The 26932-nt window shown below is 35.6% G+C and overlaps 2 protein-coding genes across 2 annotated transcripts; one reads left to right on the top strand and one right to left on the bottom strand.

Annotated features, from left to right (window-relative positions):
- Positions 1–1429: 1429 nt before the first annotated feature.
- LOC113516150 (uncharacterized) lies at positions 1430–2666 on the bottom strand. The gene is made up of 2 exons (XM_031908822.2): positions 2157–2666; positions 1430–1754 (listed from the first exon to the last, which is right to left on the bottom strand). Exons 1-2 carry the CDS (start codon positions 2439–2441, stop codon positions 1470–1472), a joined length of 570 nt encoding a protein of 189 aa, XP_031764682.2. The 5' UTR covers positions 2442–2666; the 3' UTR covers positions 1430–1469.
- A 1135-nt stretch (positions 2667–3801) lies between these two features.
- LOC113516001 (activating signal cointegrator 1 complex subunit 2) lies at positions 3802–18689 on the top strand. The gene is made up of 13 exons (XM_026900329.3): positions 3802–4018; positions 4096–4173; positions 4934–5085; positions 5330–5510; positions 6119–6316; positions 7827–8077; positions 8611–8778; positions 9337–9477; positions 11014–11327; positions 12297–12534; positions 13828–13990; positions 14866–15023; positions 15609–18689. The coding sequence occupies exons 1-13, from the start codon at positions 3995–3997 to the stop codon at positions 15763–15765; spliced, it is 2223 nt and encodes a 740-aa protein (XP_026756130.2). The 5' UTR covers positions 3802–3994; the 3' UTR covers positions 15766–18689.
- The last annotated feature ends 8243 nt before the right edge of the window (positions 18690–26932 follow it).

Below are 26932 nucleotides of genomic sequence, written 5' to 3'. Positions count from 1 at the left end.
TTAGACTTCATTACTAATAATCCCTTTCCCGCCTGTTCTTTCTATTAAAAAAAAAAAACTAATAACTTATTTTTAGAAGAGTAACATTTACTCAAAGTGCAAAGTTCATATCACTGATATAGGCCTAAAGCGCGAACTCCTATTTATCATAGTAAATGTTCTAAAACAATAAATAAATGACACGTATTAAAACATAATTAATCGATAAAGTTGTTTAATTTTAATATACTTAGATACTTCTTGTCTGTGGGTTTTTTTTTTAATAGATAATAATGTAATGATAACCCCGCTTGGGATATCGGTATACACTGGCGGGGTACTAGTAAATGATGATAGATGAGAATGACGTCACATCAGTTGGTACATCGCGATTTTATCATGTTTCTAGAAGAAACCATGCAGAGGTCGACCTGATAGTGTACTTGTGGCTCCTGGCGTCCCTTGAACCTCGGTGGTGCTCTTGATGCCACTCGACCTCTTCTCTTAAGACTGTCTGCTAACAATTGAGGAAGATATGCTCACGTAGTGTTTTGAGATACCCAGTAGGACGATAGCAGCGTGCAAGCTAAATTGTACCTTACACTATATTAGTAAGAGTCGCTTTTTATTTAAAGGGATTACTGCAATGACCCTTCTGTAAACAGTACCTGGTAGTAAGTACTCATTATGTGTTATCGATTAGTATCCCATAGTTCAAAAACACAATGAAGTAGTGTAAAAGTTACGTAACTCTTTGGCAGTTTTTTTATGCAATTTAGAATGGCAAACAAAGTGACGTTCCACCTGATGGAACGTGATAACTGTCGCCTATAGACATGAACAGCACCATGGACATAACGGAGTTTACTTTGTCGCCCATGATACCCCTCACGTGTTGCCATTTTTGAAGACTGAGGTCATCGTCCCCTGTAATTTCATTACTATATTACACCTTTCAAACCAAAATATCCATGCAAACACAACTTCTTCACAACAGAAACACGAATGGGACAGAGGTCCCCAAGCAAATGACTTTTGTACAATCTTCCTCTAATAAAAAATAGTAGTTCTTTCAGGGTCCTCACATTAGTGCTTTCAACTATTTCTATGGGGGAGGGAAGGGATTGTTAGTAATGAGGTCTAATAACCCCATTACTAGCAATATACCCTCTCAAGTTGACCTCCATGCCGTTCCCCCTGGAAACCATCATGTTTAATTCTTGTTGAATTCATCATGGTGGGCCAAATAACCTGCATTCATTCTCACCTATCATCTTCCATTGGTGCCTCGTCGGTATATACCAATAGCACGGGCAGGGTTACCATTCCATTTTCACCCATTAAAAAAAACTATTTCTATGGTACCAAATTAAATTCAACATTAAATTAATGTGATTTGGGGAAGGGGGTATTGTTGATTTTTAACTATATTTTTCAGAAAAAATACAAATATATTCTATTATTTTATTGATTGTGTTTAACATAAATTGTCATAAAGTTTCAAATGCGGCCATCAGTCTATGTAAATGTCCATCATCAATTTTCTTGACTGGTTTGAATTTTGGTTTTATTATTGGTATACTTGGAGGTAAGTCAATCTCTTCTTCGTCCTGATAGAAGTCTTCAATGTTAGGTTCTAAATCCCGTTTGACCTGGTTCATAGCACTTGTAGATCTTTTATTCTTCTTTGTTTTCAAATCACTCACATTTGCATTTAATTCTATTAAATTTTTATATATTCTGTCATTGATATGGAAATTTAATTTCTTGGTAAGCTGAAAATAGATGTGAATGAAGTATGTATTTCATATTATTTCTATAATGCTTGATTTAGATGAAAATTATGTGAAGTTCATACAATCAAAACTGAGAGAACAACAGGTTGTAGGTTGTATTTAGCACCCCAATAGCGCAGGTGGAGCAATCACTTCATTATTAGTAGAGATATACTTCAGAGGGGAGGAGGGTGGACTGTCACAATTCAGAATGTCCACCCCAGGATCAGACTCGGAGTTTTTAACTTTGACCCAAAGTTGATAAACTTAGTAAAGACATATCTAAGAGCACAGTCATATGCAACTTATCAAAAGAACCAATATGATCTTAAAACAAATATCTAAAAATAATGCAGTAAGACAAGGATTCGATTTTTAACCAATTAAGAAAAAATTACTTACTTTAGAGGCAATTTCGCCTTTTTCTACATTGATATCTTCAATAGTAAGCGGTGCTGGCAATGAATTTTTCACATCAGATAAGTAATTTGCTAATGCTTCACTAGAACATAATGAGGGCTGGCTTAGTTCATTTTCCTTTTGTGAGGATTGTTCAGTTTTCTCCAACTCTTTTGAAGAGCAAGCCACATCGTAAATAACTTGATTTCGTGATGAATGACGTACTTTCTGTTCATAATTTCTTACCAGACTTTTTTTTACTTTAGTATCTGTCCCAAGTTTATTCATAATCAACGTAGAACGAAATGATGGCAGAAATCTAGATAAAAATATAAATAAATTTTATAATAATACAAAATAAAAATTGAGCCGGTAGGTAGATACAGATCGGTGGTTAAATAGTAAATAAATAAATGTCAATGTCAACTTGACATTTTGACATTGAGTCAACAGATAGACAGTACACAGGCAGCATGGTCACTGACTTCAGCCTCTGAAACTTAAAAAAAAGAATTATAAATAATTGTAGAAATAATACAAGGTATTCATAAATCTATGAAGAAAATTGGAGTAAAAACATAAAAATAATTATGCATAATAGTAATAGTTAAAAGTCGAGTTAAGTAAGTACGTATCTTTTACATACAAGAGATAAAGAAGTTCTTATTCCTTATAGTTACATGTTGCAATGCATGACAATTAATTCTTGCTTCTTTAAATTGTAAACCATCTATAAAGCATATGACTTCTTCGTTTCAAGACACAACAATTCATTATATCCAAATATTTTGAAAAATGTCATAAAAAAGAAAAGGTAACTAAGTAAGTATTTTTAGTCTATGATCACGTATTTTTATTTGGTAATTCCCAAGTCAAATTAAATCTGTCAATCGTTACCTAAGAACAAGGAATTACATGGAAGGAATGATAAAGTAAAAACTGTGAATTATATGGTTGGCTCCTTTCTATTTATACAAATACAATTAGTAAAAAGAGGACGAAAGACACACTATCAGTTGCTATTTTTCTCAATTCATAGTAGGCTAGTGTATTAAAATATGTATGTAAAATTTTTGTTCATATACATTATTAAATTATATATTCAATACAGTTTATGCAGAAAGTATGCAAGCAACTTGTATCCTAATTTGATACAGTCGTATAACATTTTCTATACACTAGCCTACTATAAATTGAGAAAGGGAGATTTTGTACAAAAGTCGACTGCTTGGATACCTCTGTCCCATTCGTGTTTTAACCGTGAAGCAGTTGTGTTTCGGTTTGAAGGATAGGACATGGCGTGAATTTACTGGGTACAGAGGAATAACACCTGAGTCCTCAGGAATGGTAACGCATGGGGGGTATCACGGGCGAAACAGTATACTCTGTTATGTCTATGGTACTGCTCATGTCTATACACGACGGTTACCACTTTTCATCAGGTGAGCTGTCAGCTTGTTTGCTATTCTAAGTTGTATAAAAAAATTGAGAGAAATATCGATATATCGGAAGCATATATAGATAGTGGTACAACATTGTGGATATTCATTTACTTTCTTTTTTATAAATTTCATTGTGTTGTAACTTCGAAAAGGTAACATGCAAATATTTTTTTCCAGGTTCCATTAATAGAAGGCCGGTGCCAACTCTCATAACTTAGTGATTAATTACTCTGTGTCTGTGACTTTTGTTTTTAATTTTATCCAACTTTAAATTTTAATATTTAATTAATTATTTAGTAAACTTTTTATTAATAGTCAAATTTAACATCATTTATTAAATGTTGTAGGGTTTATACATTTTAATATAGAACCTCAAGATATATTTTAAGTCGTTAAAGTATGTCGAGTAATTGTGTGTTCACGGTGAGAATAATTTGTTAAAATGTCATATTTATTTCTATTAGAAACCTTTAAAATGTATATAAATTTCTATTGTTCAGAATCCTGAGTGCTTGCCAGTGGAGCTATTAAGTATTGCGGTTACAAATGCGGGTATTATACAACAAATCAAAGCACTGGTAATATTTCTTTATTTATATCATAATGTTGAGCAATATGTTGACTGTAGTTATGCGAAAATAAAATAATCTTATTTATTTAATTGTTATATTAATTTCTTTTACTGCTAGTAGGCTAATTATTAATATTAAATTATTCCAATATATCATATCAGACAGACAAAAAATGTCTTTTATTTGCCTGAACTGTAAATGCCTATTAACATTCTACTTTTGTTATAATAATTCTAAAAATCTATAAAAGTGTTTGGATGTTTTCAATTCAGTCATATTTGAAGCAGTTGAAGATTTAAATGAATTGCACTAATATAGATTTATTTTGAAACACAGCTTTTGTTCAAATCCATTTAGCTCTTCTTCTTTTCATTTAAGAGTTTCCTCTTGTCAGTGCAACTAATTCAGCTATTATATAACAAACATTCAAACATCGAAATTTATTTTTTTATTTTTTATTGATTATTTGAAATTTGGACTTAACGTCGATCAATTAAACATATAAAAAAATTATTAAAATATAATTTTAATTTTGTAACATTAATAGATTATATTTACTTACGATATTAATTGTGGTAATGTCTACTAACATTCTTGATCACCCAGCAAACTTGCTGCTAATGCTCTTTTCAATTGTAGCTAGTTAATTATTCTATTATATATATTCAGATAGAGTAATTACCTATTCTGTTAATAAAAAATGAAATATTTGCACAAAAATTACTTATTATTTAGTTAATATGTTTCTATTGAAACTCTGTCACAGGATCCATATTGGGTGGAGAAAAGGGAGCTGATATTGTATGAGAATCCACCGTCAGGCAATGCTATAGTGTTGGGAGCTATTTCAGCATGGAGTACAAAGATGAAAGTGTTTTTAGATAATTTGAAATGGTTGCTTAGTTTAGAACATCATAGGTAAGTTGTACTAAAGCTTGTAGCCTCATATAATATTTTTTTTTATTTGGCATATAAAATTGCACATAAGCAATTATTAAATCAATATTAATTTATTTATTGATATGTGTGCTATTCTCTATGATAATATTTTGTATTTATTCAATAATAATTTGTAATATACCAGTAAATAATTGTTCAGTAAAATTTTAAATAATGAACCCTGTAAATGGTCTATCAGGTTTTCATTGATTTTTTTTTTCAGGTTTTGGAGTACAGTCCTGTATCATCCCCAATGTATGGATAGCTTAGTGTCATTTTTACAGGAGGCTAACCCTCCATACATACCAATGCATGATAATAGGGAAGTGCAAAAGTTATATGAAGATGTAAGGAGACTAGTGCTTATTGTATTTAGCAGACTTGTTACAAACAAAGAGAGCAAGGTAATGAAAAAAAAAGTATGTTTTTTTTATATTGCAATAGCTGTATGACGTTGAATATGATATGTGTATAATGTTCAGATCAGTTAGCCTATCGTGATGCATATACATGGAATTCAGCACAATGGTTTCCAGCGGTGACCACATGGAGGTGGATAATGTAGCCATATTGCTAGCAATGAGACTGGTAGTCCATATTACGAACAATCTCTTCCTTTATGGTTAGCCACTTCTATGTCACAGTAGGCTGCTGTCATTTATTTTTTATGCTGTCAATACTATGCTACAAATTGCATTTTAAAGTTGACAATTCGCCTGGTATTATATGCTATAATTACCACTTACCATAAGGTGGGCCGTTTGTATTAGCATTGGCAGGTTTTTTATTTAAAATTATATTTAATAATAGTAATATATTATTTTATGATAATAATATTTTTTTAATTATTATTATAAGATAATAAAAAAAATATATAAGATAATAATAATAAAATTTTCTTTAATGTTAAATTTTAATATTTTTACTACTAAATGCATACATACATTCGGATATGTATCAGTTACAAACAAGAAATATTTATTTTGCTAGTAATAACTAAATAATGTTTCAGACACAATGGATGACCAAGGAATACATGGCGGACATATTGTACAACAATTTTATATTTACAATACCAATTATATGGGACATCTGTCTGACGTACGGCGTGGACAACAGTCGGCACGTGTCGCGTGTGCTCGAGAGTGTGTTCGCAGTGCAGCCCAGGTATGAAGGTGATGCCACTGCTGCGGTCGCGTTTGTGAATGAGGTAACTTTTTTTTTCTCTTTTTTTTTTACTAGGTAAGTAGGTAGGTAACTGTGGACATTACAGGTACTGCACGACTTTTTTTTTTAATAATACTTAAAGTAGCAAACAAATGGTTACCTCACAAAAAGTGTAGGCATAAGTAATATGAATACTGTATTGGGTGGAAAGGAATTGTTAGTAATGGAGTTTGACAGCCCCATTGCTAGCAATATGTCTTATTAGGTCGACCTCCACGTTGTTCCTCCTGGAAACCATCGTGAGCAATTCTTGTTGAATTCGTCACGATGGGCTAACTGACCTACTTTATCTTCACCTATCATCCTTCACTGGTGCCCCGCTGGTGTATACCGATAACGCGGATGGGGTTACCATTCCATTATCATCCATTAAAAAAAAAATATGGATACCGATCTGATAACTATATATTGGGTATCTCTGGACTTTGATAGTGGAATAAAAGTTGTCACTTATTACAGTCCGATGTCTATTTTCCAATATGTTAAAAGCCTGTTATCCAATATTATTTTTTGGATAACAGACTTTTGACATATGCATTATTGGACTAGTATATATATATTGTAACTAAAGTATATAGATTTTGCTATTTGGTTTAATGGGTAGGATATGACGTGAATTTACTGGGTACAGAGGAATAACACCTGAGTCCTCAGGAATGGCAACGCATGGGTGGTATCATGGGCGAAACAGTATACTCTGTTATGTCCATAGTACTACTCATGTCTATAGGCGACGGTTACCACTTTCCATCAGGTGGGTCGTCAGCTTGTTTGCCATTCTAAGTTGTATAAAAAAAATATATTATCCACCTGTAGAAAAGTGGCAACAGTCACCGATAAATATCAATAGTGCTACGGACATTGCAGAATACACAGTGATGTCCATGGTATTCCTGGTGCATTGTAATTTTTGACAACTAATATGGTATACCTCCATACTTTGTAATTTTACTGCCTTATCATTTCTTCCAAACAAACACACCTATGGAAGTATAATTAATGGCAGAAACTTGGAATTATTTTTGTTTCACTATTTTTGTTGCTAAATTTCTTTTTTGTAACCATGGTTTTCACATTGCAGTATTAATCCATCCATTTAGCATACATCATTCATATCTTGTACTCGCCGTTGTGGCATGTATGTTCAGTGCTTACTACAAGTCGCGTGTCTCTAAATTATTGACAAAGTTTTAATCAATCCTACGGTATATGTAAGATCGAATATTTGTCTTAACATCTGGATTATTAAATTAATTTGGTTCATCAATACTCGAATAAAAATTAAATTTTTAATATTTAATCCGTTACGTGTTTGCATGGTTTGTGTGAAAAATTGTACATTTCGTTTGGAAGTAGCTTAAAAAGATTTTAAGGATAAATTAATTTTTTTTAGAGTTTCTTCAAACATATCTGACTAGTTCTTTGAATGTACAGTGTCATCGAATCTCAAAACAGAGCATGCATCATTAATATGCATAATTATTTTTTTACAGACCTTCAAATACATAATCCTACAAGTCAACAAAGACTATGACAGCGATGACCCTCCCAACTTGCCTGAAACATTCAAAGGGTTCAGCGAGATAAGGCGGCCAACAAACTCAAGGAGCCAGGATAAGCTCACATTAGATATGATAAAGGATCTGGTAATGCATTTGTTGGACACTGCGATGACGCTGAGGATATTCCTGGAGGTCTACCCAAAGTGTGTTAAAATATTTAGGAAAACGAATTTTGTAATTAGGTGAGGTTATTATGCGATTACGATTACTCTTTTTAATTTATTAGCGCCTGGTACTTAGTCCTGGTGTATTAAGGATTTTTTTTTATTATTTTTGTTTATGGCCTGGCTTCGAATAGTTAGATTGGATTTTAAAAAATAATTAATATATAGCCTATATTATTTGCAGCTCGTATAAGTGAATTTTTTTTTTAAATCAGTTGAGTTGAATTAAATCTTTCATCGTATAGATTTATTCTTTATTGAACACATTACAAAAAAACATGTATAAAAGGACTTAATTCTATTCCATTTTTGCCAGTAAATTTTTGGAAAAACAGGAATATTACGTCATGGCCGTAGCTAGTGAGGGGTCCCATGAAAATTGTGGCTTCCGCCCCACCAAAAAGTTTTTTTGCCCTACCTTAATATTGGGTCTAACTACGGCCCTGAATTATGCTGTGAGAAGTATTGAAAATTGTTTTGGGTATATAGAGACGTATCTATGTATATTCACACACAAATTAATATATATAACTATGACTATTTGCTTGTAGTATAGTCCAATTGTACGAGTATGGAGTGCCGCTGTTGTACGAGCGGTTGCAGGAGGTCGGCGGGGAAACGCAGGAGGTGTCCTCGTACGTAGACGCAGCCCGTGCCGAGCTCGTCGACTGTTTCCGGGAAATGTTGGCCATCTACAAGAGCGCTATATTTAGTGACGAGTGAGTTTCAACCTTTAACGCAACTTAAGAACAATACAATAAGTATTGTTCTTAAGTTGCGTATGAAGTAGTCCCACTTAGGGTTCAGGAAAAGCGACAAATTATAGAAACCATTGAGATCAGAAATTACAAAATGTCGGGACACTTGATACGACACGACGAACTTATGAACTTACCAAACTGTTTATAATTATTCCTCTCCATCCAAAGGTTATCTGGAAGAGATTGCTTTTATAGATAAAGTCGCCCATTGTTTTCTCATTGTGGTTATTTCTTGTAATTATTTATTTTTATAATAAGTTTACTATTGTAATCTTTTGGAGGAAATAATGAAGAGTATTTATCTAACATAATAGAAGGTAAGATAGAAAGAAAGAGGAGAAGGGGAGGCCCCTTACTAGGTGAAGTTACATCAGGCAGATCAAGGAAAAATTTGGTGTCGTGTCGTATCAAGAGATAAAGAGACTCGTTGAAAATTTTAGCGAGCGGCAAGAGCTCATTTGATAAGAGAGCAGTTCTTGAACAGGATTTAATGCACAAGATCAACTTTGTTGACAGAAGCAACGTATCGACACACGTGGAGGATTTTCTGGCGGTGATGATGGACGGGCTGTCGGAGAAGCTGCTCATCCGCGACTACCACGCCTGCTACCCGGTGCACGAGGACTTGGAGATGCTGCGGCAGGTGTACCCTGATATGTATCCTTACAATACCAAAATATAAATGTATGTTAGTTGCCGTCCGCCCTGACTTCGCCCGGTTAGATAATAGAAAGTAGAAAGATAAATTCGTGTTATATTTTATATTAGCTTTAATATTTTTATATAATAATACCGGTTTAACTTACGTGTAGTGTAATTAGATCGAAAAAGCTTGACTAGTTTCGTAATCAATTCGTGATCCTTAGTCATGAGTGACTGTGACGCGAGCACGAGCCTTTGTGCCTCAACTCGCTTAGCGCGAGCTGTAGTCGCTTGCGGCATCGTCACAGATAAGAATGAGGGCGTTTGGAACTCTTCGAATGTGAACGGCTGGTCTCCATAGTCATCCACCTCGTCTGCAGTGTTATTGCCACTAGTTGTGTTGGTAAACCGTCGTGTACATACAGTGCTCACGGTGTATAGCTAAATTTCAGCTGGATGAAGCACGCAGTCAAGCTCGTGATCGCGTCACAGTCGCTCATGACTAAGGAGCACGAATTGATCCTGAAACTAGTCGAGTTCTGGATCTGATTACAAATCTTTTAACAATAAAATTAGCTTTAATAGGCAAATTTTTGATACCTTAGGTTATTTTTTTATTTTCGTGAGGATCTCTTAATGTTTTTGAAAATAATATATTGCCTATGTTACTCTCTGATAATTCAGGTTTCTATAAGTGAAAGAAGTTTTAAAATCCATTTAGATTTTATTGAGGAATAATTGTATAAGGGTCACAACTTTGTTAAGAAAATTCTTACACTAAATTGAGTGTTACCTTATTGAAATGTGCTGTTAAATAAGTACTTATTTCATTCATGTCATGAGGCACCTCTTTTATTTATTTTTATTATACATATTCTATATCAAATTATATATTCTTCTTTTAACAATACAATGTTTGTGATAGTCATTTTATCCAGTAATTTTTTTTGTTATAGCTCTTATTTGAAAAAAAAAAAACAACAGCTGTGAATCTGTCAGTTCTTCTCAACTAAAATTGCATTCCGAACTGGTAGATTAAAAAAAAAAAAACAAATGCTTATTATCGAGTTTACTTGAATGAAAATTATTTTTATTAATTTATTTATTACATGTAGTTATACTTTTTGATACTGTTAGTGATGTATCACTCCCACCTCACTATAACACCTCTGTCCCATTCGTGTTTCAACCCTGAAGCAGTTGTGTTTGCATGGCTGTGTTTCGTTTTTAAGGGTGGGATATGGCGTGAACGTACTGGGTACAGAGGAATAACACCTGATTCCTCAGGAATGGCAACACATGGGGGGTATCATGGGTGAAACAGTATACTCTGTTAGGTCTGGTACTGCTCATGTCTATAGGCGACGGTTACCACTTTCCATCAAGTGGGCCGTCAGCTTGTTTGCTATTCTAAGTTGTATAAAAAAAAAACACTACTTAACTGTCGTTCCCAATAAACTGTTTGTCACACTAAGTTGTATAAAAAAAAATAACATATTTAGATTGAGTCTAAAATTCCATATTTCTTTGATTTCCTGAACAAAATCACAGTGATTCCGTGAAGACTGATTTTATATTACAAGCAATTTATTCTAACCTCGACGAGCCTATACCTGAAACTGTTAAGCACAACGAGGCCCTATCAAACGGCCGTATTGAAACCATAGAGAATCAAGAGGCCGGCCCTTCCACAGACAACGAAATACCGGACAATATTAGACAGGACTCTTTGATAAGTGAAGTGAAAGATATTTTACCACATTTAGGCGATGGCTTCATATTGAAATGTTTGGAACACTACGGTTTTAATTCTGAGAGAGTTATAAATAGTATACTGGAAGATAATTTGGCAGAGCATTTGAAAAGTAAGTAATTAATTATATATTATTATTGTATAGGGAAGTGTGGCAACATTAAAATTGTTTGTCAGTTTTAAAAAATATTAAAAATTTTGAAAAAAGAATTTCAATATTTCTGATCGATTATTAAAAAATGCTTTAATAGCGAATTAAAACATCATTTATAGAACAGTTTTCATATAAATACTATTAAAAATTTATGTATATAAATGTATGCGTATAAGGGAATTTTTCGCGACGTTCATTTATTTTTGTATATTAGTTTTTCACTATACATGTACATAAATGATATAATAAATTTACTGTGTGGTCCTGGCATAGATTTGGCCATCCCTTTCTTTCCCGTGAGTGTCGAAAGAGACGACAAAGGGAACTTATTGCTCGAGGCATGGGCAGCAGCGTTCCTCTTAAAATATCACCAGCCTAATTGCGTTTGACAATCCACCTGCCAAGAATGGTAACTACTGGCAAGCCCCTACCCGGGGGAAGGGATTGTTAATAATGGGCTCTAACAGCCCCATTACTAACAATATATCCTATCAGGTCGACCTCCACGTGGTTACCCCTGGAAACCATCGTGAGCAATTCTTGTTGAATTCGTCACGATGGGCTAACTGACCTACTTCATCTTCACCTATCATCCTTCACTGGTGCCCCGCTGGTGTATACCGATAACGCGGATGGGGTTACCATTCCATTACCATCCATTAACTCTACCCCCCCCCCCCCTATGGGGGAGGCTTATATCTAGCAGTAGACACTTAACGGCTGATATGATGACGATATTAATGTACATAAATGTATGTATTTAGTATAGAGATTAGTTATATCAGGGGTACGCCATGGGTACCACAGTGCCATCTGTGGTGTTTTTGATGCCATTTATGTCTAAGGACGACGGTTAAGGTCAGCTTAATTGCTGTTCTAAATTCTATAAAAAATCTACTTATTTTTAATCCCATATTCTCTTCCTAGAATTAGACCAATCTCTACCAATAGTGCCGGAGGATCCACTCGACAACCACTTCCTGGAGACGGGCATACAGCGTCTGAACGTGTTCGACGGCGACGAGTTCGACATTATGACCCGCGACGACGTCGACCTGTCCAGGATACACGTAGGCAAGAAGAAGTCCAAGTACAAGGACCTTAAAGAGATGTTGGACGATAAAATGGACGTGAAGCAGAGGATTGATATATATAGCAAATACAAGTGAGTCTATCTTTCTATCTATCCTATTTAAAAGCTACGCTCTTGTCAGTGGGGCTCTTGCCACTCACTACGATTTTCAGCGAGTCTCTTCACCTCTTGATACGACACGACACTAACTCCTTCCTTGATCTGCCTGATGTAACTATGCCTCGGTCTCCCTCTTCCCCTCCTTCCTTCTATCTTACCTTCTATTATAATGTTCACAAGTGAGTAGCAAATATATATTCATACTAGTTTTTGCCTATGACTTCTTCCACGTGATCGGGATACAGAAAGCCTATTACGTTCTCTATCCACAAAAATATTTTGTCCAGCTCTGCATTAAAATATACTCCCTTGTTGTTTTTATGAAAACATTCATGTTCTAGAGAGAATAGAAGAGAACTTGAGAACTGTCTTGTGTGCTGTTTGTTTACATCAGAGCTTTCCAGCCTTTTTCTCACAGATCATTTTCAAAATTTTGCTAGCTCCGGTAGACCCTCTGCAGCTATATTTCTACCATATTCCCAAAACTCGACAAAAAATGTGAAGATTAGATCTAACTATGGAAATTTGCATTGCGGCTGAGTTCCAACCACGAATTATTAGTTTTCGAAAAAAAAAGTTGGAATTGATTGGTTAATTATTTAATTGATTGTACTGTGAGTGGATGTCGAAAAAGAAAAACTGGCCAATCAAAAAAGTGATTCCATCCAACTTTACTTTTTGGCATCTACTCACAATACTAGGAATTACCAGAGGGAGATTGTGCAAGTCATTTGCTTGAGCACCACTGTCCCATTCGTGTTTCAATCGTTGTGCAATTGTTGTAAGCAGTTGTGTTTGCATGGCTGTGTTTTGGTTTGAAGTGTGGGATGTGACAGTGAATTTACAAGGTACAAAAATAACACCTGAGTCCTCAGGAATGGTAACCCTTAGTTCTCAAAGTGGTTCAGGTAGATCTACAAAGATCCACGAGAGACTCGACAGAAGTCTACGTTGGCGTGACCAAAAAATCGGGGTTCACATTTCATATGCGGGGGTTTTTTCGGTTCCACGAAAATTCAATCATATTACAATGTTTTTTTCATGCAACTTAGAACAGCAAACAAGCTGACGGCCCACCTGATGGAAAGTGGTAACCGTCGCCTATAGACGTGAGCAGTACCATGGACGTAACAGAGTATACTGTTTCGCCCATGATACCCCCATGCGTTGCCATTCCTGAGGACTCAGGTGTTATTCCTCTGTACCCAGTAAATTCAAAATTGTGTGCCATAAAGAGTTAATTTCATTATACTTGGTCGTCGGCAGCCTGGTGTGCGAGGAGACGGCGATGTACTCGGACGAGTACGACGACACGTACGACGCGGACGGCGCGGACGGCGTGGAGGCGCCGCCGGGAGCCGAGCCCGACGACGAGCGGCGGCCGTTCGTGGCGCCGCGCGTGCTGCAGGCCGCGCGCCGGCGGCCGCAGGTGAAGCATATATATATATTCTCAAATAAAAAAAAATGCTTTTTATTTGAGATATATTATTATATATACTTTATTTATAATATATATAATATAGCGTAATATGTTTTCATAGTAATTTAACTATGTAATCCTACTTTACATGGTATATGATATATATGCTTTAGCAATATAAAGGTTGTAAGCCTCTTAGTAATAAATAGAAATGAAGCATAAAATAAATGTCTAACACATGCATTAGAAAATATCTTATGATGGCACACTTACATGTCTTTATGTTGTTGAGGAGGGGAAAAGGGGATTGTTAGTAATAGGAATTTACCAGCTCCATTACTGGCAATACACCCAATCAGGTTGACCTCCACGCGGTTCCCTTTGGAAATCATCATGGTTATTTTTATGGAATTCGTCACGGTAGGCTAACTGACCTGCTTTCATCTTCACCTGTAATCTCTCACTGGTGCCCCGCCAGCATATACCGATAGCGTGGCCGGGGTTAAAGTTTAATTATCACCCATAAAAGGAATAGAGTGAAACAAGTCGTTTGCATGATGTGGATATCGGTGATAAGTGATGAGTTTGTTTTTTTTTTTTGATGAAACAACCAATGAACGATTTAATGAACCAGTGAAGGATGATAGGTAGGATAAACTAGATCAGTTAGTCCATCCTGATTCGTGATGAATTCAACAAGAATTAACTATAATGGTATCCAAGGCGAACCGCGTGAAGGTCCACCTGAGGAATGAGGAACCTTTTAAAATCCAAGGCTTTTTTTTTGTATACGGTTTTGATTATCAATTGATCCAAATGATTCACCTTTTTCAAAATAATAAATAATGCAAAATATACTGACATCAGAATTCATATTCTTACAGGAGGAATCTGAGGAAGAGTCAGAGGTGGAAGAAGAAAAACCAAGCAGTAGTGAAAGAAACAGATTGGACTTTTGCTCGAACCCAGAGGAGGTTCGCGCGAGGAGAGAAGCTAACTTCCAAGCTAGGAGAGGGAAGGGATACAGGCCACCACCTCCAAGGTAAAAGATAGTTATCTATTTTTTATCTTTTTTTTTTTTATACAACGACGGCCCACCTGATGGAAAGAGGCTATAGTAAATATATATAGTAATAAAGTGGCTACATGTTTATAGGCGACGGTTACCGCTTTCCATCAGGTGGGCTGTCAGCTTGTTTGCCATTCTAAGTTGTATATAAAAAAAAATAATATAATGGTCATGGGATGGTCATCCCTCCTAAAATATCACCAAAGATTAACTGCAGTTGCCAACCCGCCTGTCAAGTGTGGCAAAGACTGGCGAAACCCCCCAAGGGGGAGGCTTATGTTCAGCATTGAACAGTTAGTAGCTAATATGGTGTTGACGGTAACAACAAAGGTTCCCCAGGAGACGGCATGGATGTTGATCTGATGAAGTATTTTCCTAGAAATGAGCCTATAAGGTATTAATAATGTTTTTCTCTATCTAATAAGGTATGTTACCATTGATGGCAAGTGAGTTGTCAACTCTGAAAAATCTTCAATACACCATTGTAAAAAACCCCATGCTGTCTCATGATTATATCATGAAAGCTCAACAGGGACCTCATGGCTTTATTTTTTCTAGAAACGTGGACGTGGTGGGTAAACCCAAGGGCCAAGGTCAAGAGAAGGAGGTGTTACACAACCGAGACAAAAAAGAGAAGCACAAGTCGTCGCGCGCCAACCACAATCGACGGCAGGGGGCGCAGTGGAAGCGGACCCAAGGACTTGTACCCTCATAGGACTGTGTTATCTCAGTGTTGTTCCCTGTTCATGTACTGGATTGTGCCCCAAGAAATTTATTATTCTGTGAAAAATTAATCATAGCAACATAACGGAAGACACGAGTGGATGAAGGTGATATGTCGTATTTTTGAATTTTCGTTGTTATATGCATAGATTAAGGTGTTATATCGTCGTTGTGCAGCGAAAATTCATTAGCTACAAAAACAGATTCTGAGAATAATCGCGTTTGAATATTTTTCACGTAAAAGTCGATATAGCTTCTAGATAGATAGATAGATAATTTATTTACATTACTTATAGCACACAAATTACAATAAAAAATAATAATACACATAATACACAGCAAAAGAGATAAAAGAATGAAAATAAAAAAGCACAAATAAAAAAAAAAAAACAAAATATATAAACTAACAATCTTCTTTCTTTCCCTTCCTTCATGCGTGTGCCATAGTAACACAAAATGGCCACAGCTCAGTTTATTGCTTTGCCCTTAAAAGAGCAAAACACTGATATTCTGTTGTGGCCAAAAGTGACCCGCGAAATACACAGGTAAAATTTTTGTCTGTCTGTCTGTCTGTCTGTATGTTCGTTATAGAAACAAAAAATACTCGACGGATTTTATCAAAACTTGATACAATTATTCTTCATACTCCCGGGCAGGTTATAGTATACTTTTCATTACGCTACGATCAATAGGAACAGAACGGTGAAGGGAAATGTTGGGAAAACGGGAGAAGTTACTCCATTTTTAAGCTTCCGTCGCGTGTGCAGCCTTAATGGCCACTTTTTAAAATGTAAAAATGTCCACCCGTGCGAAGCCGGGACGGGCCGCTAGTATATTCTATATTAATATTCTTAAGTTCTCTAGCAAAACAGTTTTTAAGTAATCAATTAGAAAAGTTGAAAATTCTTTGTTTTTCAAAATTGACAGTCGACTGCAACGTTGCCACACTTAGTTGAGCAAAAGTTATGAGCTCTCTTGACATTAATTTTATTTTCATAAAATATGTGTATGACACATTATTGTATTTAATGCATGGCTGTGTATATTTTACTCAACTAGGTGTTATCTTGCGGAAGTCCATATCACTGGTTATTATTGATTAGAATTAATTTTAAATATTTTGTTTGACTGCAAACACTCGAAGAATGATCACCACTTACTACTAGAAGTTCCACACCTTTCCATGTCAGCCACAAATCTCCGACTGCCATTTCGTCCACGCACGTTTTGCTACAAGTGTTTCACCTCTAAACGAGGCATATTCAGACAAATTATGAGATCGCTGCTTGGTGTCTCGCTTAGTGTTTTAACCGTTCAATCTTCCTTCTTTTACCTTAAACGATTTACTTACAGATTAGTTCTATAGAAATTTTATTAAATTCGATTCAGTGGTTTAATTTTTAGACCAAAATAACTAATTTTATCACAATTGAAGTCTGTGTTTTAGTTGGCTCCATAATGGGCCACAATTTTACACAAAACAATAAGAAATTGATGCAGTGCGAGAGTCCACTCTCAAGCACGATACTCTGTAATGTAAGTCGTAATTTCTAGAAATATAAATTAATATTATTAATTTAATAATAAAATAAAATGTACGAATAGTTGTAAATATAATAATAAGTATTTAATACTAATGTAAATAAATATGTTTTATATTATAGTATAGAATTCACCGGTAACTTAATGTTTGTATAAGTTAATGTATGCAACCCATGGGATATACAGAAACCATGGGGTATTTTATACGTTCCAAGTATTAGGTAATGGAATTTTTGAAGATTTCTCCTCCCTGTGTCGTAACATTTTTCTATACACATCGAGTGACCATTTATATATGTCATACAATTTTATATTTATAATTAAAAAAGTTACAACATTAACGAATACTAACAACGAAAACATAATAAAAAATTACATATAATGCAGTTGTGGAAATGTTGCCAACTTGGGGGATTTTAATTCCTTAGTTAGTTATTTAAATGGAAAGAAAAAAAAAATCACCCTTCCGCTACTGTAAAGCTTTTATAACGATTTTTTTTTTGATGAGTGAAAATGGTATGGTAACCCCGCCTGCGCTAACGGGATACGCTGGCGGAGCACCAGTGATGGGTGATAGATGAGGATGAAAACAGGCCAGTTAGCCCATCATGATGAATTCATCAGGAATTAACCATAATAGTTTCCAGGGGGAACCGCGAGGAGGTCGACCTGATTGGGTATATTGCTAGCAATGGGATTCCCAGTCTCCATCACTAACAATCCCTCCTCCCTCCTTTATCGTAACGATTTACCCCCCCAAATGCCTTACGTAATACTTGGACGTCCCCACATGAGACCATGAAATGATGAAATAAGAGCTGTATGCAAGGTTAGAATGAAAATAAAATGGAATGAAAGAAGGACACTTTTATTTAGGATAAAGATCTTTGGCATTCGTTACTGCCTACCCAGTAAGGGACTGGGAGTGAAGATATATGTAGAATATGTAGTTTGGCAGAATGTGATTATTGTGGTGCTACCACATAACAAGATTTGATAACCGGTTTTAATAGTATTTCATAACATCACAGGGTTATTACATCACAGGACATACTGGGATAGTGTTACATTATCTGTGACAAAATACACCGAGATCTGGAGGTATAAAGTCCAGATTACACGATTCTCAATAGAAATTGCTTTATGTATAACCCCTCACTATAACGCCCTCAATGCAAAAGGTCTATTAATTTGTACAGAGGAATAACACCCGAGTCCTCAGGAATGGCAACGCATGGGGGGTATCATGGGCGAAACAGTATACTCTGTTATGACCATGGTACTGCTCATGTCTATAGGCGACGGTTACTACTTTCCATCAGGTGGGCCGTCAGCTTGTTTGACATTCTAAGTTGCATAAAAAAATTGACGGGATATTATTTATTTATTTATTTATTTATTTATAGCAAGGCAACAGATTACAAATTAATACATTTATAAAATAAATATTACATAAAACATCATTAAATTTGCACTCCAATAACTGCTCTGCATAACATTCGATATTATATACATTAAAAGAATGACGGCTATAAATTTAAAGTAACAAATTGGCAGCCTTAATGTAACATTGCAAGGACTGTTGGAAGATATCAAGGTCCTTGCATACATTGTTATATTTTCTGCACATGCGGATAATTGGATTGTGATACGATACATTATTATTACAAATCGGTATATAAAATAATTTTTGTATTCTTTTATTACCTGTACGAAATGAAACAAGGCTCAACAATGTGCTACTGTCCCATTTATAATTTATTATTTTATAAAGAGTAATGAAATCAGACATAGATCTTCTATTTATAAGAGAATTAATGTTAAAGTGATTAAGTCTTAATTCATACGAATGAAGTTTCCTTCTCAGACCAAACTTAGTGCTCAAGAATCTAACAAAGCGTTTTTGAATTGCTTCTATTCTGTCAATGTGGTTCTGATAAAAAGGAGACCAAATAACAGAACAGTACTCAAGTGAACTTCTAACTAGTGATGTATAGAGTGACAAGATAGTATGCGAGTTTTTAAAAGGTCTAGTTGTTCTAAAGATAAACCCTAGAGTTCTATTTGCTTTTGCAACCAAATAATCATAGTGTTGTATAAATGACAATTTTGAGTCAAATATAATACCTAAGTCACGAATGGATTCCTTTTTTTCCAAACGCATATTATTAACACAGTATGGATAACTTATTATATTCAATTATACAGCATCTCCTATTATAATTCGTGTAAGAGGAGCTTTTTAATCCCCTGATGTTGATTTTTTTTGTGGAAAATCATCAGGTAAATGTAAATAAAAGAAATCTCACAACTTTTTATTCACTTACTGTTTTTAAATTAAAATTTTGACAAGTATGATTTCTTTAAAAAAAAAAAAGAGGTTTTGGAATATGAACTGAGAGAACACCGCACAGTAGTTGGCTAGAAGATAATCCAAAATGATTGGTTACAGTCAAATGTCAGACACGGGAACAGTTAGTTTTAAATTTTATGTTAATTTATAAAATTATTATATGACAAAAGATTACAATTATTATATTTTGAAAATGATCAGTAATCGATGTATCTATAATTGTTTATATTATTTACACATTTTATTGAAATGTATTTACCATGAATAAATTGTTTTTATTGCTGCACAATGATTTTATTTAAACCCATCACACTCCATTGTTTTGAGAAAGTTACTCTTAACAATAACGCCGCCTTGTCGTAATCATTTTGCGCACATGTTCTTTTTTTAAGAGAAAAAGTATTCCATTTTTAAATATAATCCTGTCTGCTTTCAATCATATTCTAAATTCAAATACTTTTAATGTTGTGTCTATAAAACGTCGTTCATTGTGTTTATGATTAAATTCCTTCTTTTTTTTTAGTAGCAAAATACAGTTTTTTTTTATTTTAATATATTTACGACTATCACCTTTAATAAACATGTCGCATAATAGCACGAAAATAAATTTCAAATTCAATGGCAACAGTGTATCGGATGCTTTCTATGTTGGTAACTCTTAGTACTTGCACAGGTATGAGTTATAGTACATAATTCTAAGTACGTAGGTATATATGTTTTAGTTATCTATTCGGCGCACATCTCAGAAGCTGTTAAACATTCGCGCAATTGTCATTAAGGCGGCATTGCCGGCGATGACGATTTATTAGTCGGGTTCTGTATGGGTTAATAATGATGTACGATGTGCTTTTAGAGTTGGAGAGGGTAGTGACCCAGTAGTGTCTATACTATTTCAATTTACTACAATTACCAGAGGGAGACTTTGTACAAAAGTCGATTGCTTGGGAACCTCTGTTCCATTCGTGTTTCAACCGTGAAGCAGTTGTGTTTGCGTGGCTGTGTTTTGGTTTGAAGGGTGGGATATGGCGTGAATTTACAGGGTACAGAAGAATAACATCTCAGTCCTCAGGAATGGCAACGCATGGGGGGTATCATGGGCGAAACAGTATACACTGTTATGTCCATGGTACTGCTCATGTCTATAGGCGACGGTTACCACTTTCCATCAGGTGGGCCGTCAGCTTGTTTGCCATCAATTATCAAATTAGCTGATTTGTTTTTTTATGAGTGCTCTGTAATATACACTTATGCATATAATGTATCTTGACATATCTATATTTAATTATTTAATAAATAAAATATGTTTTCTGACGTAATAAAAAGTTGCAAAAATTATAAACCAAATTAAATATAGAAGTTATAAACAAAACACTCCGTACTCTAACTATTTATCACGTAAAATTGTATGATAAAGTTGACCCGCTTTTCTCGAAGCATTTGTATGAAGACACTTTATCTATATAATGTAAGCTACCATAGTACATATTCGTATGCCACCGCAAACGCAATGCAACGCAATGATATACGGAACCGTGTCTAAAATTGCAGCAGATACCTACGTAAGTTCGTGGAATAGAGAGGTCAGTGCAAAATGTCGGTTGTGAATACTTGAATAGGCGAGCGTGAGCTAAATCGCGTGTGCGTGTTCAGAATAGCTATATCTCATCTCTGTGATAGTCCACCGCCGCGTGCAGCCTAGGCTGCGGCGAGCACGTGCTCACGGGCGGAGCGGTTTATTTGAGGACAATTCATTTTGTTTTAATATTACTATAACAGTCCTTAAACGTACACTATTAGGGGGGAAAGGGATTGTTAGTAATGCGGATTATCAGTCCCATTGCTAACAATATACCCTTACAGGTCGACCTCCCCGTGGTCCCCCCTGGAAACCATCGTGCTGAATTCTAAGTGTATTTATCACGATGGGCTAATTGGCCTGTATTTTCATCCTCACCTATCATCCCTTACTGGTGCCCCGCCAGCGTATACCGTTAACGCAAGCGGGGTTACCATTTCATTATCATTCATAAAAAAAAAGCACACTATTTAAATCTTAGAGCGGAATACTTTGTACAAAATTCGTTTGCTTAGACACTTCTGTCCTATTCGTGTTTCCACCGTGAAACAGTTGTGTTTACATGGCTGTGTTTCGATTTGAAGGGTGCGATATGGCAGTGAATTTATAGGGTACAGAGGAGTAACACTTGAGTCCTCAGTAACGCATGGGGGGTATCATGGGGGAAACAGTATACTCTGTTATGCCCAGGTACTGCTCATGTCTATAGGCGAATGTTACCACTTTCCATCAGGTGGGCCGTCAGCTTGTTTGCCATTCTAAGTTGCATAAAAAACACACTCTTTTGATAGCTCGCTGAGTAAATTGCAAATGGAAATCGCTATTGGCTGATTTAAAATTACTTTCCAAGGCTTGTGCTTTTAAAAAAGAGGTAAATGTATTTTTTTAATGGATGATAATGGAACCTCACCTGCCCTAACGTTATACGCTAGCGGGGCACTAGTGAGGGTTAATAGGTGAGAATGAAAAAGCAGGTCAGTTAGCCCATCGTGATAAATACACCTATATTCACACGATCAGTGCGATTTCCAGGGGGTCCCTCCTGGAGGTCGTGGAGGTCGATCTGATATATTGCTAGCAATGGGACTGATAGTCCGCATCACTAACAATTCTCTCCCCCTGGCATATGTATTGTCAGATAAGGTTTTACAAATATTCACAGCTGGAAACACCGCTCGCATCGTGAGATCGGGATCTCTGCTTTGGGGTGGGCACAGCGTACCCGGCTCTTTTTAATACGCCCATGGAAATCGCTAAGTGAGTCACTAAACTCACAGCATACACTATATAGGTACTTCAAAGATGTACCGCCGCTCGTAAAAGCGTCACTGCAAGCCGTGCCCGTACTTAGGTCTTCATAATATAATACTGGCCGCATAATGGCGTGTAACTCATATCTCTCCGTAAGACAGTTCCCGGCCTAGGGACAGTAATTACTATTTATTAAAGAGAAAAGCGAATAGTTTCACTATTTATCTACGTACTAAGGTACCTATTTATTTACGTACATAATAAAAATATGCATATAGTTTTTACACTTGTAATTTTTAGTCAATAATTTTTTGTGCTACATAGAATGGCAAACAAGCTGAAAGCCCACCTGATAGAAAGTGGTAACCGTCGCCTATAGACATTAGCAGTACTATAGACATAACAGAGTATACTGTTTCGCCCATGATGCCCCCCATGCGTTACCATTCCTGAGGACTCAGGTGTTACGGCTCTGCACCCTGTAAATTCACTGCTATATTGCACTCTTCAGACCGAAACACAGTCATGCAAACAACTGCTTTATGGTTGAAACACGAATGGGACAGAGGTACCCAAGCAAACAATTTTTAGTGACAAATCTTTTGAATTTTTAATAAAAATAGGCCATACGGAACATATTTAACATGTCCGTTAGACAATTTTTTCCTTTCTGGTTCTCAAGACTGACTAGAACAAATTCCTTTGAACATCAATTCAAGTTTTGTATCTTGTCATTTTTCTTTGTTATACATACTTGTATAAGTTTGTTAAAGCTGGAATAATTAGGTACCATTACATTCTATTGTATATAGATCCAAACAATATTGTATTCTGTGAAGTCCAAGGACCTGTTCAGATCTGCAATTAACAGCTACCACTGTCCATCATGTGGACCGTCAATTTGTTTGTTTACATCCAGCTGTATATAAAAAATAAAATTCGAAATTTCGACCCGGGAATCGAACTTTAGACCTCTGTATTGCACTCAAGCAGTAAACCTGAGCTGTCACCGCTTAATTAGTTTAATTTCAAGCAATCAATGTCAACTAAAGCCACTTGCACGGGAGCGCATCGATAAAATCAGCATGGTTCGTTGTTTTATTACATTACCTGTAATGGTGGACATTAAGGCGGGGCGGAAGGATTTAATAAGCGACCGGCTTGAATGCTTGGAACTTTGAGGCTCGGAATATCGATGGTGCGTACGCGCAGCCCCGGGCCCCGGGCGCGGGTAGAGTTGGACATCTCATTGCAGCTACGGTTTTATATAGATAGATAGATAGCTACTCTTTATTGTTTCCTCCAAAAGATTGCAATAGTAAACTTAAAAATATAAACAATACTCATATAATAACAAAATTAGTGTAATTATACTAGTTCAGTAATTTAATAAATATGTAAAAGTTTAAAAATAGAGAAGTATGTATATGTTTCAATACTATCTTGAAAATAATCGTCTATGACGGCCCATTTTGACTTATTTTTTTCAATCGCACTAAAATATTAGCTGATCGGACAAATATTGTCGTGTCGAAATTCTATTTTCAAACAAAAAAAAAAAAAATTGCCAATTCAAAACGGAAAGCATTCGAAGAAAGCATCAAGTTTATTCATAGGTAAATCACACTAAATAACACTTAGATATTTTTTCAATAATATGTTAAAGTCGTATCAAATCTCCGCGCGGTCTCCTCTAGAAATTATTGCGATGAATTCTATCTATTTATCTGTAATTAATCTATCATCTCTCACCGTTGCCCCGTCAGGAGTAACCATTCAATATTCACCCATATAAAAAAAAAAAACTATCGATAAAACGAATCTCGATATCGATATATACCAGGCACCCCTAACCGCGCCGGGGGACGACATGTGTAATTTATTTCCCATTCAGTGTACATGCGCCGATTATTATTATTGTTCCACGAAACGAAGCCGACGGTGCGCCGGCGCATAAAATGCATACACATACGCGAGATGGAACACTGTCGCGTCTTATCATTTCATAGGCGTTTAATCGGTGCCGTAAATCTTATGTCAGAATATTTCAGCTGCTTATAATTTTAATGCAAGAATACAATAAGTTGATTTTATTATTCGTTTGTACATGTAAATATTATAATATTTATTTATATTTTTGAGGGAAGCTATAATTAAACTTAATAATTAATAATATATTACAAATAATAAGCAAATTTTTTTTATACAACTTAGAATGGCAAACAAGCTGATGGCCCTCCTGATGAAAAGTGGTAACCGTCACCTATAGACATGAGCAGTACCATGGACATAACAGTGTATATTGTTTTGCTCTTGATACTCCTTATGCGTTGCCATTCTTGAGAACTCAGGTGTTATTCCTCTGTACCCAGTAAATTCACGCCAAATCCCACCCTTCAAACCGAAACACAGCCATGCAAACACAACTTCACGGTTGAAACAGGAATGGGACACGAATAGATACCCAAGTAATCGACTTTTGTACAAAGTCTCCCTCTGGTGAATTAAAAAAACCACATATATATAGTTAACGAAATTTGTAATGACTTACAGAGTAGATAATTAATAAATGTGTAAACGCAGGCTAAACATTGTAAAAATCACTTAAAAATAACTTGTGACGACTTTTTTATATATGTATAACTGCTTAATACATATAGCATGATTTTTTTTAATTGATGGTTACCCCACCTACGCTAACGGTATACACTGGCGGGGCACCAGTGAGGAGTGATAGGTGAAAATGAAAAGACAGGTTAATTACCCCATCGTGATGAATACACCAGAAATTCAGCACGATGGTTTCCGGTCGACCTTATATATATGGGGCATATTGCTAGCAATGGGACTGATAGTCCGCATTACTAACAATCTCTTCCCCCATTTAGCTTCATTGGCTTGGTTAATGGCGGTAATTGGCGGAGTTACTATTACATTATCACCTTTTACAAATATAATATAATTCTTGTAAGAAGCAATTTACCTTGTTTGTTAAGAAAGGGACTGGCTGAAAACCAGCGCTGTGCAGCTATTCACGTTGCGCTGGGACACTCACAGCGTCAGTTGAGCCGGTTCCTTTTGCCTAGTTTTTTTTTTTACAACACAGGGGCAAACGAGGATGCGGCTCACCTGGTGGTAAGTGACTACCGCCGCCCATGATCACCCACAACACTAACGGCATTGCAGGTGTGCTGCCGGTGTTTTAAAAAGGAATATGCTCTTTTCTTGAAGGTTATGTTGTCGTATCGGTTCGGTATGCCTAGTATGGGCCATTTTTTGTATATGTTATCTATATTTTATACTGTAATTGTGTGTTTACTGGCAATAAATGTTTTCTATTCTATTCTAAAACATGTGACAGTCTGCCGGAATCTCGTTGAATTAAGAATTGGTATTAAAATTTGCTTCATCATTTCACAAAAACTTGTGTGGCCTTAGCCTTCTTTGATCTAAAACGGAGCGAGATAGTTGCACCAAAAACCTGTATACAGGAAAGAGAGAACAATATTTTTAACAGCGGAAGTGAAACAAAGCGCGCTTTTCCAGTGACCACACAAATTATAGGCCCGAAGGGCAGATGACGGTATATTTCTGAGAATAGTTAATTCTCAGAGAAATAGAATAGACGAGTGATGTAATCATAATAGGAAAAGCTCATCTGGTGAATATATAAGACTAGCCAGCTGCCCCGGTTTTGCATGGTTATTTTGGTAATAAAGTACAGCCTATGTCGTTGATATAGGTAAAGAAACATAAAATTCTTATAAAAAGTACGTCTATACGTGAAATTTTTTTTTAAATTATTAAGCATTTTTTGAATTTATCCATTACAAATAAAAAAAATTTTTTTTCCTGTTTGTAATATATATTATTGGGAGGAAAGGGATTGTTAGTAATGGAGACTGAGAATCCTATTGCTAGCAATATACCCAACCAGGTCGACCTCCTCGCGCTTCTCCCTGGAAACTATCATGGTTAATTCCTGACGTTAATTCATCATGACTGGCCTGTTTTCATTCTCATCTATTAACCTTTACTGGTGCTCCGCCAGTGTATCCCGTTAGCGCAGGCGGGGTTACCATACTATTTTCACCCATCAAAAAAATATATATTATTTTTTATATGCTCATGACTATATTACCAAATGGGGTAGTCAATCTTTGAGTGTTGGCAGTCACACACATACTAATAGCAGGTAGTGGAAATAAACAGAATAACGTTTATAGCGAATATTTTGAAATTTGCAAGAGAATCAAACCTAAAGAGAACTTTCCGTTGACCTAGTATCATGAAATTTGGCAAGAAGCAAACTCGTACAGTGGAAGATAAAGAAAAATCTGAAAACTGTAAATTTATAATTATAATTTATCGTTACATGCATTTCCGACTTGCACTTGGCCGGTATTTTTCACATATTGATGCACTGCTTGTACAAAA

Source organism: Galleria mellonella, unplaced genomic scaffold, assembly GCF_026898425.1.
Source record: "Galleria mellonella isolate WM207_F2 unplaced genomic scaffold, CSIRO_AGI_GalMel_v1 utg266, whole genome shotgun sequence".
NCBI lineage: Eukaryota > Metazoa > Arthropoda > Insecta > Lepidoptera > Pyralidae > Galleria > Galleria mellonella.
This window is presented reverse-complemented; position numbering and strand designations above follow the sequence as displayed.

Excerpts from the sequence above, each read along its gene's own strand:
- LOC113516150 (XM_031908822.2), bottom strand. The coding sequence starts at position 2,441 with ATGAATAAACTTGGGACAGATACTAAAGTAAAAAAAAGTCTGGTAAGA. Across the intron at positions 1,755-2,156 it reads AAGGCGAAATTGCCTCTAAA|CTTACCAAGAAATTAAATTT; the intron begins GTAAGTAATTTT and ends ATCTATTTTCAG.
- LOC113516001 (XM_026900329.3), top strand. The coding sequence starts at position 3,995 with ATGTCGAGTAATTGTGTGTTCACG. Across the intron at positions 5,511-6,118 it reads TTACAAACAAAGAGAGCAAG|ACACAATGGATGACCAAGGA; the intron begins GTAATGAAAAAA and ends ATAATGTTTCAG. Across the intron at positions 11,328-12,296 it reads TTTGGCAGAGCATTTGAAAA|AATTAGACCAATCTCTACCA; the intron begins GTAAGTAATTAA and ends TTCTCTTCCTAG.